The 21373-nt window shown below is 39.0% G+C and overlaps 1 protein-coding gene across 3 annotated transcripts; it reads right to left on the bottom strand.

Moving 5' to 3' along the window:
• Positions 1 to 1412: 1412 nt before the first annotated feature.
• On the bottom strand, positions 1413 to 18326 carry LOC148037457 (MLO-like protein 14). Of its 3 annotated transcripts, none has more exons than XM_087676407.1 (15): positions 17942 to 18326; positions 17759 to 17816; positions 13581 to 13792; positions 13336 to 13452; positions 13173 to 13233; positions 11404 to 11543; positions 11144 to 11218; positions 10951 to 11036; positions 10794 to 10843; positions 10673 to 10713; positions 4680 to 4841; positions 4511 to 4546; positions 2340 to 2407; positions 2196 to 2256; positions 1413 to 2099 (listed from the first exon to the last, which is right to left on the bottom strand). In XM_087676407.1, the coding sequence occupies exons 1-15, from the start codon at positions 18086 to 18088 to the stop codon at positions 1848 to 1850; spliced, it is 1566 nt and encodes a 521-aa protein (XP_087532533.1). In that variant the 5' UTR covers positions 18089 to 18326; the 3' UTR covers positions 1413 to 1847. The 3 variants fall into 3 exon arrangements, with proteins under 3 accessions (XP_087532533.1, XP_087532535.1, XP_087532534.1); XM_087676408.1 differs by having other exon boundaries at positions 1415 to 2099; positions 11404 to 11498; positions 17942 to 18322; XM_087676409.1 differs by lacking the exons at positions 4511 to 4546; positions 4680 to 4841.
• Positions 18327 to 21373: the final 3047 nt, after the last annotated feature.

Raw genomic sequence — 21373 nt, 5'->3', positions numbered from 1 at the left:
TGAACGACTCGGTTTTTCCTTAAAGTTCTACATATTCAATGATAATCAAATGTTTAATATGCAACACCTTTTGTTTCTTTGTTTCACTATTTTTTTATTCAGATCCTAGCATCTTTGAACACTTGAACTACAATTGTTTTTGCTCTCCTTTCACATGGACAAAAGGAATATTATTCACACCACTTCTTGCGTTCGACCTTAATAATCTAGTCTTTATGTTGCTTTTACCCCCAATCTCAAGTTAAAAATCTCAATTTTACATTGAGCATGATGTAGAAACCAATAAAGGTTCTTTCAATCTAATTTTGTGAGAAGGAGAAAATAGGGATCCATCTATCTTGTAGATTGTTGTGTGCTAACAAGACAAGGCAAGAACATGGATCATCACTACCTAAGCATAGAAAGTGAGGACCATGTAACTTTTCTTGCATTGCTTGACTGGTAATCTTTAGAGACATCATTTAAAAGCTTGTACTATATGATGTTGCCCTCTCATGTAAGCCTCGTTTAGTTTGCCTTGTGTAGCCAACTTTCATGAATTGTGGTTATTGTGTGGCATTTTTCAATGATATACAAGTATCGTCCATGGTCTCTACATATAAGCACCCTTTCTTTACTACATAATAGTCAACTAGCTTACTATCACTTTTATATTGTTACCAGCTTTTGGGTTTCTCATTCAAATACCTAGATCAATAGACATAGACAAGTGAAATGTTTTGATTTAAATGGATCTTACATGAGAATTCACAGAGGAATATTTTTTTATTTTTCTTTTGGTTGATCCAAGTGGCAATTTGACTAAGAAGTGTACATGCATGTGTAAGTAATTGTCACTTGTATTCGTGCCTAGGTATGTCATTACATGCTTTTGGATCTTGGATCTTGCATCTTGCTCGAATTGATTTGGTTGGTTCTAATTGAATTGAAGGCATGTTTTATATATTCTAATTAAGCTAGGTTTGTCCCCCTTGTATATGTTTGGTATAGGCTTAGTTAAAGTGAAGGGTGTGTTTTAATGGAGCCTCTTTCCTCTCCTTTATTCCTATATGTGAATTCACTTGAGCCCTAAAAGCTTACCTAGACTGTCATTAGCCTAAAGAGCTCCACCCAAAAACACACCCTTAGATTCATGTTGAGTACGTAGAATGCCCATGGTGGTTGGACTATTCACATGGGTAAAATCTATTGACTAAGCGATCTAAGAATAGAGTATAGGCACACCCTTATAAAATATGATTTAGTGAACATGCCCTAAAAGCTCGCCTAACTAAGCACATGGCTGAAAAAGCTCACCTACAGTATACACCCAATGTCAAGCTTGGAAGGTCAAGATGATGAATAGAACAACAATTACAATAAAGACTTAAGCTAGGATGTCCACCCATTGTAGTTGCCTTGCCCTTATGGCCTCAATTACAATAATTGAGGCCATTGTAATTGAGGCCAAAGGGCAAGGCAAGACAACTAGAAACAAAGGTAAAACTCAGAAGTCCAACAATGTTGCAGCTAAAGACATTCAAGTCATGAAATAGATGGACAATGGACAGTATGTTGGATGCTTACAACTTTAACATCTCATTCTGTTTGGAGAGAATACCTCAGCCACGGTTTTAAGTGAACCGGGCAGTCCCTCATGAAGCAACACTAGCCTGGATTATATCTGTACAAGTGTATGTAGCCATCTCTAAGGAGTTGTTTTGGCTTATAAAGGTGAGGTCACCTCACAACTGTGCAAGAACATAGGCTGCTTTCTGTCCTGTATTGAGACCCCTCAATCTTTCTTCTTATTTGTTGAAGAAGAAAACCAACAGTTGTAAGGAGAAAGCCCCTTTCTCCCAGTACATTCAGATGGGGGACTTATATATGCTCTTAGATGTTCCAGTAGTTTTCAAGCTGCCATCAGCTGCCACCACCCCTTCTGCTGAGGAGGATACAACACTCATCTCAGTAACTTCAGCTGCTACATGCTTGCTTGTATTGCTTCGTAACGATATCACTGTCCTCCACTTCACTCTCTTCTTTGCATCCATGTGCCAATGGTGGACAGACTCCCTCACCCGGTCAGAAATCATGCACCTTTTGAATGAGCTCCCAATCTGTGTACAGAGGAATCATGTGACTCTAGCATTGCCTGTTGTATTTCACTGCTAATGACTGGATAAGAGGCACAGACATTGTGAAAAATAACATACCTGAGTTACCAGTGCATACATGGGTAAAGTGCTGTAGCCACATAAGTACTGCACGGCAGCCCTGCAGAAGCACAACCTTCAATATATGGTGCCTTGTTTGTGTACAATAAATTTCACCAAAACATCACCAGATGTAGTGCTCACCCAGAAACCAGCCGAATAAAAACCATTTTCTTGCTTCTCATCATGCAAGCATGATCTGCCAGGTGTAGCTGTGACCATTGCAAAAAAGCTCTTACAACTTCTTAGTTTACATTGACCAACTTAAGCAATTACACTTTACGCAGTAAACATGTTAAATCAACAATGCTCAATTACAAGGCACACAATACAAGTGGAGTCTGGTCTTTGGCCAATGTCGGTCCCATTATGTCCCTATAAGTGATCAAGGCATACACATGAACTCTGGTGTTTGACCTACATCAGTATGATTATGTGGTCAAAAGTGATCATGTCCTAGTATTCAGTTTTCTGCCCTCGTAAGTATCAGTCATATGTGTCCTGGCAATGTCACTTGTGCAAGTCACTTGGTGCATTGTACATCTTCTTGAAAAGAGTTCAGATGGGGAGTTTGCACATGAGAACATAAAAGGAGAGACAATCTCAAAATCTAAATAGCACCAGGTGTATCTGTCAGCTGGGAAAAACTGTGGGGTTTGGTTTGGTCCTTCATTCGGTTGTTCATTTTTGTCAATAGACTTGAAATGGCACACATGTGAGATGTATCGCCCGGTGATTGACATGTATCAGCTGAGCCTCTTCACATTGACCATGAGGAAACAATACAGGCATAAAATGAAGTTCTCTTTGCAAGCTTAGTGCCAATAGGTTGTGTATTGAGGGCCCACTTGAGTGTGAAGCTAAAGGAACTGCGAAACCTCCACTGCTTACTGTAAATTCTATAATTACTATGATCTAACCATGGAAAAGGCTTTCTGGAAGCTTCATGGTCGAGACTACTGAAAAGAAAAGAAATAGTTCTGTGCCCCATAAAATCTGAGTGTCTGATGCTGAGGGCAATTGGATAGTTTCCTGAAAGATTCATTGTACAGCAGCCTCCTACGGAACTCGCATCAGAAGACCAGCATGGGTGCCTTCACAGGACCTGTTCAACATCTATAAAAGTTGAACCTTGCTCATGCTTTATATAGCTTCTACTAAGACCTTTGGTGTAGCCTTGTGGAAGGCCTCCTGAATCTGGGACTTCACCCTTGCCATTGCTTGAGAAGTCTAGCAGTGATGTCGGCAAATCTCACACACAAGCAACCAGAGGGATTCCGCATTTACTGCTTCCAGGATGTACCAAACTGGAAATGAAACCTGTACAGCCTGATTTTGGGAAAAGTGATTGGAAAAAGCTGCTCCCACTGCAGACCTTGCGAAACACAAAAGGGCAGATCTTATTTGAAGAAGGAAATGGGAACTAACTGTCCAGCTACAGACCTGTATGAAGAACATGGCAGGGCAGGTCTGAAAAGGGGACTTCCGGAGCAAAACACAAGGCTGGATTATTTGCAGCCCCGTTGCCTGGGTATGCTGGGGACAGCTGAAAACAGCCTTTTGGAGTCTGAAGATCTCAATATGTCTGTATCAGAGAAGTTTGTTCCCTAAACCAGTGTGATCAAGCTCCACGGTTCATTCAGCTTGTGAGCTGTCCTACCTGTGCACCAGAAAAATGCCAGCGTGGCTCTTGCTTGCTCTCTTAGCTAAAATTTGGAGGGGAGGTGCTCCCCCTGGTGGGCTTTCATGTGCGTGTGCCTGTGCCTGTGCCTGTGCCTGTGCCTCTTATCAGAGTGTGGCTCTTGCCCATTCTCTCGAGTCTCAGCTAATATTTGGAAGGGAGGTGCTCCCCTGGTGGGCATAGCGGTGCGTGTGTGTTATCTCCATGTGGCTCTTGCTCACTCTCTCAGCTAATATTTGGAGTCTGGACCACTTGTGGGGTTCAGGTGTGCGTGTGTGTCTTATCTCAGGGTGGCAAAGAGAATCAGAATTTGTCTGCAGAGTATAGACCCCTTCCTGAGCAGCTGATTTGATTGAGAATTTGTCTGCAGAGTATAGACCTCTGCCTGAGCAGCTCATTTGATTTGTTGATTGAACAATGCATGCAACCATTCTGTGAGATGTTTCTAAACTTTGAAAACAGCAAACCAAGTACTATCTAAAATCTCACTGCCTGAGGGGGAAATTATGCAATGAGGTACTACTGTTCTGCCCACTTGCAGCAAACAAACCTAGTGCTACAAAATGGAGCAGCGAGATATTTGAAGACTCTGGAAATCATGGGATAAAAAAGATCTGTGTGTGATTGTACATACCCAAGCCCAAAGGAAAGTTGCAAGCTCAAACGCATTCTGTGTTGATGAAACCAACAGATCAGAGAATCAGAGATGAGGAGGTGCCAGATACTGAATATTGATGTGTCCTCCAAATAATCTGATGAACTTCCTGCTACTTTGATGATTCATGAGACACACGCCGGCATACCTGAAACAATATGAAGTGAAGGAGCCACAGCAGAAACTCTGGGTTTCTAAACCAAAACAGTCTATCATGAGGTTGCCGGCCTAGTTTTACCCCCGAGTGTAGCTTCTCGGCTGTCAAAGTTGCAATCACATGTTGCAATTTCGTACCGACGCCCAAAACAACCTGCATGAAATGTATCTCTGGTTTGTTTCCCCATAAAGGGCAAAGGGTAATTTACTGTCAAATTAAATGCTGCATAAAAATGTACCTCTAGTCTGTTTTTCCTCGTAAAGGGTAATCATATTGATTACTATTTAATTAAATTAAATGCATCTATCGCTGTCACCACTTGTTGTGGGTTCAAATCCCATTTTTACACACACACACACACTCACTCACTCACTCACACTCACACACACACACACACTCTCTCTCTCTCTCTCTCTCTCTCTCTCTCACATTCATTTTAATGTGCAAATTTTTGTTTGATTCACTTGTTTGGATACGATTTAATTCAAGGGCCTATTTTTTGCAAATTGTGGGTCACCAACCAATGAGGTAGCTAGATTTATAGATCTTTCGATGATCATCGACCTCCCAAACCTTGACAACCATCACCAATAAAGGGGGGTCACCGCCTTCATCACCATCAAGAGGGGGTGATCCTGACCATATTGATGAGATAGTTTGCTATCTTTTGCATTTTGCAAATACATAATATGCACCCTATAGTTACGCGACTCCCAAGATGGAGGTGATTCTTCAACTTCTCACTATAATTCCATATTGAAACTGGCCCGAGTGAAGACCTTCAAAGTTCAGGCTTCTTATACTCTTTGATGAGACGTCAATGTAGTTGTACTATATGCTCAAGTCTCGAAGGCCACGCTAGTTTTACATACATACATACATACATACGATGTGTGTGTGTGTGTGTGTGTGTGTGTGTGCGTGTTGCATACATACATACATATGTATGTATGATTTGATAGCTCTTCTTCTTATATTGTTGTTATCACACTACTTTGCATAACATTCACCTCTAATTGAGAAGAGGCTTTAGATCTTTTCCACATATTTTTGTATGTTATTACTCTCTTTCTTTGCAAAACATTGATCTACAATTGAGAATAAGATTAAAGACCATGCATTTTATGTGATTTTCCAAGAATGAACCCTCATAGTTTCAAAGTAATTCAAAAGTCATATTGGAGTTGCTGTGTCTTCTCTCTCTCTCTCTCTCAAACTTTTACAGCTTGATTTGTTAATGTGGTGATTTGGAGTGCTATCAAGCGCAACTAAAGGCACACTTCATAAAACAAGATGGAAAAAGGAAAAACAAGAACTTGAAAAGACACAAATTTTTTGGGCCATTTTCGAATATCAAGAGATGCTCATAAGGATTATAGGAGAATGCCAATCATACTTAACATCATCTCTTTGATTGTAATAATGCATTGGTAGAATGATATTATCAATATCGGAAAAAAAAAGGGGGTATATACAAAGCCTATAGTTAAGACCAATTTCAAGACAACAATCCTACATCCTTGACAAGGCTCTATAGAATACTCTAAAGATCTTATCCGTGGTTGCTACCAAGACTTCTCACTTGAGCCTAGCCCATTGTATGAGGCATCCATTGATCGCATGAGGCTAAATTTTCCTATGCATTATTATTTGGCATTCATTTAATCTTATCTAATCAAGGGATTTGAAGATTGATTGTGCACCTAAATTAACAATAAGTGCAATTCTAATTCTATATTATAACTTTTCTCTTCATGAACTTAATACAATCGTGTAAATTTTGAAGAATGAATGCTTTGACTATCTTATGGATGGACTATATGACAATGAATATTAAGTGATCCCTTATTCACAAAACCTCATACTACTTAGTCAATAATCTCCATAGGCTTTTGTAAATATAAACTAATTTTTTATCCTTCATGGTTTGTGATAGATTCTATTATGAATGCATTGTAGCAATTTAATGAGGGAGGACATATATAATATTTTATGTATTATATAGGTTCTTTTAGTGAGATAAAGCATATATATGCATATTGGAGGTAATTGTCAAAATTCTAGAAATTATGACAATCCATGTGTATATCCAAAAAGGGTATTCTTATCCTTTGGGTATTTTCATCTTAAGGCATGGTCATCAATTATCAATACAATATATTATAAACCTCAAGGACATTGCAAATAGAGCAATTTAAAATGATTGAAGTGCACCTTAGTCAAGCTTTTGGAGATGAGCTCTTGCATACAAATACTCGTATATCAAATTATGCAAAAAGATTAGAGTATGGAATTCATTGTTGTTCATTCCATGCTAATTTTATTATCTAATTTAAGTTAAGCTTATTAGGAGATCCGCAATATTCCTTTTTGGAGTATGTGCACAATGGTAAGAAGAAAATGTGAACACCTACATTCTACATTTAAATACAATTGAGAAAGAAACTTATATTATTGAGTTCTACGATGTTTTCTATGTTCTTTGAACTTCCAATTAATTCATTCCAAGCAAGTGGACAAGAAAAAGTTTGCATTCAACCAAAAAGGGTTGTCCTTAAGTTCTAAAATTCCAAGCAGTTGACACCATAATCTTTCCACACTATAAAATAAAGATACTTGATTTTACTCATAATTAATGTATCTTGATGCAAATTAAATGGAGCCTTGCCTTCACTACAAGTTTTTTTTTTCTAAATTAATCCATAGAATCAAATGTTGTGTAATATTTATGTCCAAACTTTGCTTGCTCAATGACAAATGACAAATCTCTAGATAGCTAATTTTGCATCATGAATATTTAGCAAGTTAGAGGATGCTTTTTATGTTCTTTATCTTTTACATTCATTATAAAAAAATAGAGCTCACGTTGGTTAGCTTCAAAGCAAAAATTTCCACAAAGCCTTCCTTGTATATTGTATCCACTAAAGTATCTTATACAATATGATGAGGAAAATTTATTGAAACTTGACACAAAGCAAGAAAATGAGAACCAACATCACATTTAAAAAAAATCATGAAAATAAGTTTAACAAGAGATAGACATACTTAAATGAAGGTTAACAAGTTCACATTTGATAAGCATACCTTTTTCAAATGAGGTGGAGATACTTCATCATATTTGACTTACATCATCTTTGGATACGTAAAGATGTTATAAACCTAAACATTATAGACATGTTTACATTTGATAAACAAAGATGCAATGGAGTTACTTCATTATATTTGGCTTACATCATCTTTAGATCCACGAAAATGCTATAAACCTAAACAATATAGACCACTAAGCTATAAATTCCTCAAGACGGTATTTTGGTGTGGATCTTAGGGTTCTTAACATCATGAATCCTTCTAAAATAGGTTAACAATACCCAAACTAAGAATTGAACCCCTAGAATCAAGCAACCTAAGATGACCTTGAATATTGAAAGGTCATGTGCTGCAAAAATATTTTGGGCAATTAGATCTCAACCAACCATACAAAACACTATTCATTACACATAACCTTTTAAGCTTTTTAAGTATGTTTTTAATGCTCCAAGTATTCAACTTCAATGTTCCAATACTCATTTAAAAGACATCAAAAACACCAACATTTGCATTAAAAGGTGGGTTTTGTGTGTGTGTGTGTGTGTGTGTGTGAAAGAGAGAACAAATCTCCCATTGAAGGATTTCTGAGAGAGAGTTGGTTGTGTGTGTGTGTGTGTGTGTGTGTGTGTGTGTGTGTGTGTGTGTGTGTGTGTGTGTGTGTGAAAGAGAGAACAAATCTCCCTTTGAAGGATTTCTGAGAGAGAGAGGTGTGTGTGTGTGTGTGTGTGTGTGTGTGTGAAAACAAATCTCCCATTGAAGGATTTCTTCCTCTTTGACCCTGTAATGCGACAAGTCGACTAACGTGGCTAAAAATCTACACATCAAATAACATTAACGAATGTCATTTTTTAGAACCTAAGGGACATCTATTGAAAGGTGGGAGTTACCCATCAATGAACTATCATCAAAATGCATTAAAAAAATGTTTACAAAAGAACATATATTATGAATTAGTGCTTTAGATCTAATCATGTTTAAGTGTTATTAATTCACATATGTATTGTGCCATAATACTATGATAACTAATACTATCAATATGTTTAGAGGATGTGTGTTTTGATCCTTTACATCTTCCTTCAATATATTTAATGAGACAATTACTTATAGCATTAACAAACAAAGAGAAAGTAAGAGGGAGCTTTGTGAAAAGAGCACAAAATCTTGAATAAGTGGAACTAGGCACAAGGCGCTTGGACCACACTTTGCACAACTTTGTGACCCCTGCACTAAAGTACACTTTACAAACACCCAAATCTACATATTTTAACAAACTCCTACATATGTGGATGTGTGTTATTTGTATAGCTTACATTGTGAATGATGGTTGGCTATTGTTGAAATATATATATCACTAATGCCAAGTTGCGTATTCAAAAAATGTCCCATAATGTATTCCCATATCTTGAAGATTTTTTTATTTTTGTTTGAAGTACCAATAAAGCACAATTACATTTACATTTCTTTGTGAATATGTAAATGAAAATTGATAAATATTATTCATTAATAGGTAAAATAGACAAGTCATTTTTTCTCTTCGCTCAACATTGCTTGATGAATATTAGTTGTCTCACCAAGGTGGTGCAACAACTATGAATAACCCTCCCCCATTGTCTTCCATGTCTCGATGTCTTTGACCTCCCCGCATCTTACCATCCTCATTGAGCTCCTACACCTCAACTCTTGTTCACATATCTCTACAAGGTGGTGCAACTGCCTATCAACCATCTTTCAAATGGCACCATCACCTCCCATGCACACAACAATAGGCCATCTCCACTGAGTAATACCCTCGATTAATGCCATAATTGTGTCCACTCTCTATCAATGCCATAATTTTTGTCTTCATTGTCGCAAGTCTCGACACTTCTGGCATGGAGCTTGACCAAGCAACCATGGCTGCCTCTTGAAATTTCTCATGAGTAGACACTCTCAACTAAACCTACATTCTCTATCAAAAACCTCATCCCATTCTCATCTATGTCAATGTGAATCCTCCTTTCAAAATTGCAAGCCTTTGACTAAGGCACTAGATGAAAAAAGGGTTTTCTATGATTACTTAAGAGAATGACTTCATCCTTGTTTTTCGTGTGTGTGTGTGTGTGTGTGTGTGTGAATCATCCTCCTTATTACCCAAAAAAAAAAAAAAATCGTCCTCAATTTGTGGACACATAATCACCTTAGTTGTGGTCATCACCTAAGACTCCTCACAAAAGGAAAAAAGAAAAAAAAATACAACCAGGTGTGGAGCCATTCCAAGCATACAACCAACTCGAATGCACAGAGTTTCATCAATACATTACACAAGATTTGCAAAATGCTATACAACTAGCTAGGGAGTGTTCAAAAGCAGATGAAGAAATGTATAGAGTAAATGTTAGGCAGCATACAAGAGGTCATGCAAGCTAATAGGCACTATACAGGAGGTCGTGCAGGCTAATATGGCACAAAAGCTCTCAAAATGCAAAGAAGAAATAGAGGGTTAGTTCTATGAGCTGAGACATGCTTTCTGAGATGACTCTTGACTAATCCAATTCCTTCATAAAGTGGCCAAAGCAGATATTCAAAGAGGACAAACCAGATAACACATGACATAAGACAAGGGCCTTGCATTTACGAGTAGATTTTTATAGTGCTAAATATACAAGGCCTAACCATGGATGCAATGGAACAGGAGTAAATTCCACATAGAGATGCAAAGATCTTGGGTTTCCTTGTAGTGCCATAAAATGGATATCGCCTAAGGAGAGAAGGACAGAAGGATACAAGAAGAAAAGAGTGCAAAAATGAGCCAACCAAATGAAACCAGACAAAAAGCAAGCTACTTCCAAAAAATTAAGGTTTAATGTACCAAGAACTGTCCTGTCGTATTTCAATGTGATAAGATACAGAAAACTTACAATCATAGGTATAAATGCAACCCAGAAGTACAGATTAGACCCTGTCATGCAAGCCAAATTAGTCAGCTTCATGCATAACAACATCAAACATTCCATATGGATGACCAGATTGTGATATTACCATTGACATTGAATAATATGAACACAACCGCGACTCCCCAAAGAGGTGGACTGATGAGAAAAATGAAAGTTATGTTTATTACACATTGTGCTTTCGGCCTCAAAAGAAAAAGATGGGCTCTATATATTGTCTGAAATGTATTTGATCAAATACTGACCTCATGCCAACAATGCTCGTAAAATCAACTTCCATGCATCGTACAACATAGTTATGGAAATTGTACTCAGTCCAAAGATTGTGATCCTTTAAGAGGATAACAGGTCATCATCTCAAATATATCAGCAAATCACTTTTATATTTTAGAAATTCGGCAGTTATTTGTAAGGAGAAAATTTTTTGAGGCTACTAACCATAATAAACCCTGATCGAAGAGCAAGATAATCTGCCCGTGACACAGACTTGCCAAATTGTCTAGCAAAACAAGCCTGTAAAAGAAGACTGTTAATCTAGTAAAAGGATTATGGAGCTTGGCTTGAGTAGCTACAAAATAACATAACCAATGTCCCTTGTAACACAGCATTGCACACACAGGCAGGGACTCTTCTATGTTGGAATGTTTTGCATATTATCAAGAGCTGCATTGGCTTGGTGTACATCCATATATACTTACCAACCAGACAAGAAACCTCTTCCCAGTCCATGGCTCTGAGGTGTGGTACAGTGCAAATATAAACTGTCTTTTAAGAGGTGTATCCCTCGTGATCTCTGTGATTGCCCCAAAACACATTTGCCATTCAGTGTTATATATGCCTGGATATTAATTCAAAATTTTGAGATAACAATCAATAAGTAAATCGCATCTAATTCAGGTAAATGTTTTCAAGTTTTTCATTAATTAGAGTTGTCAAATGAGGCTCTTAACATCAGGTGAAGGAATAATAACGACGATACATAGATTTGAACAAGAAAAGCCAACAGACAGATCTCCAATATTGCCTACTCTTTGAGTTCAACTAGTATTTTAATTTTGACCAAGTTGCTAGCATTGATCCACTCGTTCAACCTGCTCCCTTCCTCAGGCACAACTCTCTCCCTAACCCTGTCCATCCTTTCTTCCTCAATCACCCCCTTTCCCTCAGCCAAAGTAAAAATCTTCCCCCCTGCCCCCCTTCTCTCCTCTCCCCTCCTTGCCTTCTTCAGCCAAGAACCCTTACCTTCAGCCTAGTTGCCCTTCTTCAAGTCCTTTTTCCATAAGCCCCTTCATATTCTCTTGTTTGTTCATGGGTCTTCCCCATGCCCTCCAAGTCAGAGCCTACCCCCAGCAGTATAATGAAGCAACATGAATCCTAAAAGTATCCAGTTGATGCACAACCCCCGTGGACTCCAATGCACCCCTCCCCTGCCTCCCCCTTTGACCACTGCTTTCTGCACAGTTCAGTTAGCACCTAACATGGAGCTTGCCATAAAAAGTAAGGTGGCAGTCCTTGAGGCATCATCTCTGGTTTGCAAGTTGGTACCACTAAAAGGCAGCTATTACGGGTTCTCCAGCCAAGATGTGAGTGCTTTTTTTCAATAGACAGAAGAGTCCAGACTAATCCTCACTGGGAGATGGCACCAGACTCACTATAATGTTTCTCTTAGGCTAGGGAAAGATTTCACCCTCACCTGTCTGAGATTGTGAGCACCTTCAAATATGGGTGCTCAAAATCATGCTCCATGCATGGTCCATGCATGGTGGTTGATGGTTCAACTATGCTCTCATGTTCACAAGACATACTTGAAATGGAACCATGTTGACATAAGTTGTCTAAATTAAAACAGTGATTCCATTCTAGCTAGCTTGATCTGTGTGATCAAAAAATTGTCACTTTAAAGATGTAAAAAATTACAAGCCTTATAACCAGAGAAGGTAAAGCTAGAATGACAGTTAGACACTGCATGCATGAAAAGACAGCTACACCACAACCGATTAGATATGACTGCAACAATATGGGATCAACCAACTTGCCAGACCAGAGTTTTACTACCACACATAGGTAGAGGAGAATAGCTTATAACCACAAATGTTGCATCGAATGTGAACAGACCAAAAGCATATATCATACTATATGCAAAGAATGACAGGATATGCATTCAATAACCATCCAAAACCTGTTTGCCTTCAATGTAAGAGAATCCCAGAACATGAAAAGCTGTAAGCATCTTATAAACAATACAACCATTGCAAATTGCTCCCACGTTTGAGCATTCCTTTCATGCATCAGTTTTACAAACAGAGAAGAATAGTTTTATCATGATCATTGGCCAATCTTGGGATGTAGATTTGAAGGATTATCAAACAGAAACTTGCCTTTTCTGCAATTCATAGTAGCCCTAGTTGACAACAACAATCTAGCTATGTAGGAGCAATTTATACAAATTTTCAATCAAATGGTATACCAGCAAAACTGTCATAGCCATCACAGTGTGCCTCTTGTTCCCACCTCTTCCATCTGTAGACCTGACCAGTACATGTTCTGAATCGTGAATAAGCTTAAAATATCACTCAAAGCACTTGCCATTCCTCAGGAAAAGATTATCGTAACTGACATAATCAACATACCTTGAATAATGCAAGTGCCACAGTCATACAGCTGTAGAAAATGTGTGTTATAGCCATCACAAATAGTAGCCGGTGCACTTCATGAATGTCCTCATAAGATATAAAAGGCTCCTTTCCCTGCAAAGGACAGATACTCATACTTAAGCTTCAACTTTGGTTGTAATTAAATCAAACTGATATAACATTAAGCAGGTAAAAAAGTTATACTTGAATAGTAGAAAAATGGAGTATGAGCTTTTTCCAACCTTTCCACAGTCTTGATTTTCATCAGACAAAAGTATTCTTCCAGATCTCATTAAGGAAATAAGAGCTCTGCCCTTTCCTGAGATCTTTTGAACTGCTGTATTTTTACATGGAATGAGATCCAAATCGTAACTTGAAGAATCTATACATATGCGAGTGAACCAGTGTGCGAGGAATGACAAGAATAGGGATATAAAACCAAGCAGCATCAATTCTGCACACACAGACACAAATCTCTCTCTCTCTCTCTCTCTCTCTCTCTCTCTCTCTCTCGTTGTTGTATTAACAAGAATAACGTGCACAGTTGGCCATATAGTCAGCATATAAGCCCCATGCTGGACACCAGTGTTAACCTTAGCTTAAGAGCACCTATCCCATCTTGATGTTTTTAACCATCCTCATCCACATCCAAAGGCCTACCATTGTAAACACTATGCTGCCCCATATTAGAAAGCTGCCACAAGAACAGTCTTTGGATCCTTGCAATGTAAAGCCAAATCCACATCCAAAGTTAAAATAAAGCATTGCAACCCGATTGTTTTCAATAATAGAAAAAGAATTTGTATCCTTTTCAACGAATTTGCATATTTACTTAGTTATTGAACTTTTTTCCCTTTGTAATTAAAAGACATCTAGAATAGTCCAAGAGAGCAGGCGACTCTTGAGTGGTCATCCGTTATACACCCACCCAATGGGTTAGAAGAAAGATAATGTACACTTCCACCTATATGACCCGATTGGGTGCCTATGACTAGAACTCAAATATGTCAAGCTTAGACTTACACAGAGAAAGGAGTAATGCCTTCGAGTTGTTAAGAGTGCAGCGTTGCAAAAGCGGATGCACAGGCTTATAGAGAGTGGAACGCACAGGGCAGCCAGGAGGGTGGGGGTGTGTGGTGGGAGAGTGCAGCGAGAGGGACTCAGAAAAGAGTGAATGCTGAAGACTGAAATCTGAAAGAAGAGTATGTATATGGTGAGCAACAAAAGTATGCACTCAGCCAACCTCACAATCCCTAACAAAAAGTACAAGACCACGAAGGCCGGGCCATCAATAAAAGGCAAAGAAAAAGAGAATAATGGGCTCATTCATAAGCCTCGCGAGAAGACCCTGCTAATGAGATACAACCGCATGTTGAGGAACTTGATGAGATCTTAATTTTTAAACAAATATTGGCACATATGGAAAGAAAAATCAAGGATAAAGTTTCTCGCTGCTATTTGATGAAGTTTCAAAACCATGCATCAATTGATGTGAAGTGGATGGAGAAAAGTGAATTAGCAAATTCACCTCAGTTATTACAGCTCTACCTTTACGCTTTTCAGTTTGAGAGGACTTCAGTAATGGCTCGGTTAGGCACAGCAAAGCATAGTTCCAGAGCATTGCCTACTACTAATGAGAGAGGTGGTGCTTCTATTTCCTTAGTACAAACAGGTTCAATTATCTAGATGCCACTTGGTGGTGTTTTAGATTTTATCCAAGGTATTGTATGCTAACAAAATGCTTTGAGACTTCTATATAAATATAGTGGAGACGTGCTTCTACAATACATGTCTGGACATGCATGTGACAACAATGTTGCTTGGTTACTTTGTTACATGCACACAAGTCTCGAACATTGCTTGATACTCATGTGAGGGGTGGTGCTTCTACTTCCTTGGTAAAAACAAGCTCAGTTATCTAGAGATTGCTTGGTGAGTTTTTAGATTTCACCGGAGATTGTAAGGTAACAATATATCTGCTTTGAGACTTTTATCATCATTCAATATAGTGAACACTTGGGTTTTTACAGCATATGTATGAACATACATATAACAATAGTGTTGAATGGTATTTCGTCATGTGTATATGCACTTTGGTATGCTCTGTTGGGACACGATCTGGATACAATAAGGGTTGTTTAGAATGTTTCAAGAGGAAGTATGTCACCAGAGTGTGAAAGAATTGGTTTGTAAGTAACATCAATAACATTACACTTTTTAAATTGAAAAGTTTAATAGTACCCCTTGCTTTGGGCATGGTGACTGTCGCACTGGCAAAGAAGAATATGGGCAATAGACATGGACTCGGAAGAATCTAGGTCTTGTGGCACAAGGGCAAGACCAAAGGATGAGCTCAAAACCTTGAAATCTAAGGGCAAGACCAAGAAACCTTGAAATCTAAGTTTTTCAGATTAAACGCTTGAAACTTTCATTTAATGAAAGTTTGGGTAGCAAGACTTTATTAAGATTAAAGTTTGGCCAGACTTAAAGCAATGCCAATTTTAGAAAAAGTTTGGCCATTTAAAGGACAACCCAAAGTACTAACTGCATCTTGTGGGATTTTATAGGTGGTGATGGATTTAGACTGGATCATCTTGCCATTTGTTCACTCGCTCGCATGCACACACACATGCATGCACTCACACACACACACACACACACACTCTCTCTCTCTCTCTCTCTCTCTCTCTCTCTCTCTCCAAATGGCTACCCTAGTGGTTAACCATTTATTTTATTAACCCACTGACATGGGTTCAAATCTCCCTTTTTTAACACCTATACTAAATGACTGTGTGGAATGTAGGAGTTAAACCCAACACCAGCTTCCAGCAATGGAGATTGAAGGAACAGCTTGTTGCTGAGGCAGGGCAGCAGCTATATCAATCATCTTTGCAAGGGGACTCAGCTAGGCATCCTTGGAGAACCGTAATCAGCAGGGTTTGCTGCTGTTTTTCCTCTCTTTCTCTTGCAGTTTGAATGTTCTCAGATTTAGAGGTTAGATCTCATCCATTCCTCAAATATCTCAGCACTGAAGGAGTTTCTCAGCACTTATGTGATGAACAAACTCAATTCTAAACAGTTTTGTCACAACAAACATGCATGTTTTCAAGAGAAACAATAAGGAGGTTCAAGGGGACAAAGCTAGATACCCATGGATGTGATTGCTCTGAGAACTTGCTCAAATCACTGCTGCCATTTTTAGGGTTTAGGAGGGTGAAGCCTACACATAGGCCTATAGTGGATCCAAAGTTGGTCCAAGTCCAACTATGACAGCGCCAGGGTCAGTAAGCATTGGTAGATCAGTTCTGTAGTGAGAAACTGCAGGAATTTCAGCATATTGTACCCCAGTTCGGAGGATCTCTTCATAATCTGAAGAAATACAAAAAGGGTAAGAAGCTTGGGGCCAACAGGAGTCATTGTCTTGAGTAGAAGCATTCTAGCTCCCTTCATGAATATTTTATTGTTTTTGAATTTACTGTTTTGCTGTAGTTTGTGTGTCCACAAATAGGGTACAGTACACTTTGGGATATGGAATGCCGGTTTCAGGTAAACTTTTAACCGGCTTTTACCTTGGAAAGTCCTCAGGTAAGAAGCACTGCAACAGAGAGTTGGAGGATGACTGAAAGGCTTTGTACACTACTCTTTTTCATACTGATTCTGTCAATGTGTTCTTTTTAGAATTGATTGTTTTACTACTATTTCTTTCTTTTTCGGTACATATGTCTCACGGGCATGCAATCAAGGACATTGCATCCCTGAGTAATTTTGCAAGGCATGTAATTGTGTGTCATCTCTGTGGATACACCCTAAACCTACAGTGTCAAGGTATCACCCTAATTCCAAACAATCGAAGGTAATGACATGGAAGGTCCACAGGAATATATCAAGAGTCAAGATTGGATCAAGACTCAGAGTTCTCTGCACAGACATAATTTCACTACCCATAAAGGTATCTATTGGTGTACTAGGTATCTTCAAGGACCATCTAATATAACCAGCTTCAAATTCCCAATCCGCACAACTAAAATGAAAATGGGTCTTCAAACCAATAGATGCATCCATGATCAAATGCAAAACCCATGGAGCAATAAGTAATTATCTATCAAAGGGTGATCATAAATGCACAACATTCAGCCAAACAAGACAAGCGGTTCCATATAAGACATGAGCTAGCTGGTGGAAAATGTGACCCTTTTCCAGCTCTTTAGAAGAATGGGAGACTGGTATGCTACCAACTTAAAAAACTTCAATCTGCAGCAGGAACGTTTGCTGCATTGGAGAGACAATTGCATGTAGCAAAGGCTGCATTTCAAGAACCCCAAAAGAAAAGTCCCGTATGGGATGATATGTCGAGCAACTCCAGTTTTACATGTGAACCATTAAAATGAGTTTGTAGTAGATCAGATGAATAAATGTGTACCTTCCTTCATCTTTTCTAGACTTTCATACAGTGGCTTCCGCTTTGTCTTCCAAAGCCACTGAAAAAGAACAATGTTGCAGACATGAAAAGAGAAATGCAAGAAGCTTAGCTGAAAGATGATGAGCCAGAAATGAAGATGAGGCCCAATCCTGTATACTGAATGATTCTAAGGAAAGAACCTACTCGGGAGATGAGATGAATGGATCGCTCGACTATCAAGGAGACCAGCACGAAGACTGCCATGACGCAAGCCACAACCCAGGTGGGAGTATAGGACAAAGTCTGTCCGATAGGGAAGTCGTCATCTTGAGCTCTGTTGTAGTACGCCATGGCTGCCTCAGACACGTTAGGGAGACAGTCAAAATGAGAGGAGTCTACAATCCCAATGGCCAATCCGGGGTGTAAACTCACTTTTGGTAATCCTTCTTTGAGGCTGCAGCATCTCAAATAACCCTAATTATTCTTTCAGGTGCTTGGACGCTGCAGCACCTGAAAGAGGAATTAGGGGGGGTTGTATAAGATCTGTGAGAAGATGTATTTCAGCCTCTGGTTGGGACGAGGAATTTGTTGGGATTTTGAAGGAAAAAGATAAAAAGAGATGCGCATAATCTAGAAAGTAATAATTTAAACAAAAAGAAACTGCAAGCAACTCTGACAGGAAGATGTTCACATTGTCAATTTTCAAATTCATCGAAGGTGGGCAGAGCACAATGCAATAAACAAAAAGCAAAAGCAGGACAGAAGGCTGACCTCGCCAGCTGGCAGGATGCAGAGATACTGCAGCAGCCGGCAGAGGCGAATATGGCCGTTGTTTTATGAGAGAGCCTCCTGCTGTGTCGCATGATCCAACTTCTTTCAGCCTTGTGCTGATGGAACCGAGAGTCCATTTTCCTAACTGGCCTCCTGCTTCGTCGTCTTTTGCTGTTCCTGCTTTTCTTCTTCTTCTTCTTCTTCTTCTTCTTGGTCCTCAGTCCCCACTGCCCAGAGAGCCGGAAGACACTGTGTGTGTTTTTCTCTATTTGTCTGTTTCTAGGGTTTCAGCAGGAGGGGGGTGAGACGATGCCGGTCGATCGTACGTGCCCAATGCATGCATGAAACTCGGTTAAGATTCTCGCCTGCGTCCCGCAGGTTGCCATTGCCTGCCTTCCTTTCTACGCATCGTTCTGCCACGCCCCGTGGCGCCACCTGGCAGCCTATTAACAGTCCACGCCACACAGCCCAAAACTACAGAAGCGTATTCGGAAGATCGTCCCAGTCCGCCTTGTCCACGACAGTCCACCAGCCTGCGACTGGCTAACCTGTCTGCGAACAAATATGGGCGTGCTGTAAGTGCTCTTTACACACCCACACACAGGCCTCTAGGGAAAGCAATTGACAAAATCTAGTTGGCCACCTTCTAAGCCTGCTAACCATGCTTCATCATACAATACAATTGACATAATTGTGAAACGCTCGAGGTTGCACTTAGCTCTCTCCGAATTTTTTGGAGCAAAGGGAAGCAACTCCACAATAGCTAGCAAAAACTAGTTGGCCACCCTCCATGCCCGTTAATCACACTTCGCTCCGTTGCATCATTGCAAAGCTCACAAGGTTGTGCTTTAAATTTCTTTGAGCAAAGAGAAGCAACTATGCAATAGCTCACAAAAAATTATCAACACTCAACATGTGGTGGTGATATACGTGTGTGTGTGTGTGTGTGTGTGTGTGTGTGTCTGTTTGTCTGTCTGTCTATCTGTGTGTGTGTGTGTGTGTGCACACGCGTGCGTGCAATATTGCATGCTTTGTTGTTCACCATAGGTTTTTTCATACCTTTAAAGTAGACTAAACCAATCACTTAACTTCAAATGGTAAAAGTGATAAAACAAGATCAAGTCAAGGCAAATCAAATACCAAACACTTGACATTAATGTGCCTACCAAAGGAGTTTACATGAAGAACAAACAAAAGAATTTCCCAACATTTAGAACTTGGAATATGACATAATCCTTGAGAAACCTCTCTTTGAAAGAGGTTTTAAATAAATCTCAAGCATGACCAAATTGGCCTACTTGGCATTATCTTATCTAAGTAACTTAGTTACTTCACTAAATTCCCTTCTAAGACAATAGGATTAGGTCATGCTAGGTGTGGGACCCTTGCAAATTTAGATCACATGGTTAGCTTAAGGGGACAAATTTCGTGATGATATTTATTGAGTTCTTTCTAACTACGCATCTCAAGCATGTTTAACTCTTAGATGTTGTTAGAATTAGCCTAAAGATGTTGTAAAGTTTGACCACATCCCTAAATGTTTGAGGATTAACCAATGAATATCTAGCCAAAGAATATCCTAAAAATTGAACATAGGCAAGCCTTAGCATTTGAGAGAGAGAGAGAGAGAGAGAGAGAGAGAGAGAGAGAGAGATATATATATATATATATATATATATATATATATATATATATATATATATATATATACACACACACACACACACACACACACAATAGCCATTGTTTGGAACTAAGTTCTATCTATGGGTAATGCTTGCATGGCCTCTATGCCTTCTAAAGGTGAGGGACTTCAAGATGATGCTAGGTGACATCCTTAAATTGCCATACATCACCAATTAGAAGAGCCGTGTTGCATCTCTCTCTCTCTCTCTCTCTCTCTCTCTCTCTCTCTCTCTCTCTCTCTCTCTCTCTCTCTCTCTCTCTCTCTCTCTCTCTCTCTCTCTCTCTCTCTCTCTCTCTCTCTCTCTCTCTCTCTCTCTCTCTCTCTCTCTCTCCATGCATGTTCACATACATTCTCTACCTATAGCTTGTGGGAAAAGAGAGCACTTTAAGAGCCTGTATTTATACTTTCTTTTCGAATACGTAAAATTAATAGCATAGGAATAATCATATGAAAAGTCTTGTAGGATAGGTATCAAGTTTGATATATCTCACCATGATATATCATGTAGATATGTGTATGATTATATATGTTCACTTTATGTGTATAGAGAGCCACTTATATGATTTAAGGCATGGAAATCAAAGAGGAGCACAGAGAAGGCCAACATGTTCGTATATCGTGTTTGTATATCTAGGTTACCCAAGAGCACACGAAGGTCACATATAGGTTTGAGGGCCTTCCATAGTTGTTTTGTGATTTTCAATTTTCATGTAAGTATATACAATGCGTTGTAAAATATTGCTTGTGCCACACTTAGCTTTAAGGTGAAGGCATAATAGGATATGACCATTTGAGCAACGATATGCACATGGCAATGACCATTCAACTTAGTTGCATTCTCTCTCACATGAGGTGATTGACAACCAACAAAAATAGCATGATTACCACCCAATGAATAATATGCATGTGGTAATAACCATTCATTAGCATCATAGCAGCATAATTTATTCACAAGAAACTTTAGACACAAGACTACATAGTAAACATACCCACAATCTGGTAAATGAATGAATTCTACTAGTTAGCATGTAGGGATTTTCATATCTAAACTAGGTTCTTAGTTTTACTAGATAAGAATGAAGCTATAGCTAGTAAAATGACTCTTACCTAGTAAATGCATGAATTTTTTCTAATTACAATGTAGGGAGTACGGGATCCAAATTAGGCTGTTAATTTTA

The sequence above is a fragment of the Lygodium microphyllum genome, chromosome 4 (genome assembly GCF_053477565.2).
Source record: "Lygodium microphyllum isolate KBCC chromosome 4, Lygodium_microphyllum_v1.1.10, whole genome shotgun sequence".
Classification (NCBI taxonomy): domain Eukaryota; kingdom Viridiplantae; phylum Streptophyta; class Polypodiopsida; order Schizaeales; family Lygodiaceae; genus Lygodium; species Lygodium microphyllum.
This window is presented reverse-complemented; position numbering and strand designations above follow the sequence as displayed.

Excerpts from the sequence above, each read along its gene's own strand:
- LOC148037457 (XM_087676407.1), bottom strand. The coding sequence starts at position 18,088 with ATGGCGTACTACAACAGAGCTCAAGATGACGACTTCCCTATCGGACAG. Across the intron at positions 17,817-17,941 it reads CCATTCATCTCATCTCCCGA|TGGCTTTGGAAGACAAAGCG; the intron begins GTAGGTTCTTTC and ends GTTCTTTTTCAG. Across the intron at positions 11,219-11,403 it reads AGAGGTTTCTTGTCTGGTTG|GCTTGTTTTGCTAGACAATT; the intron begins GTAAGTATATAT and ends CTTCTTTTACAG.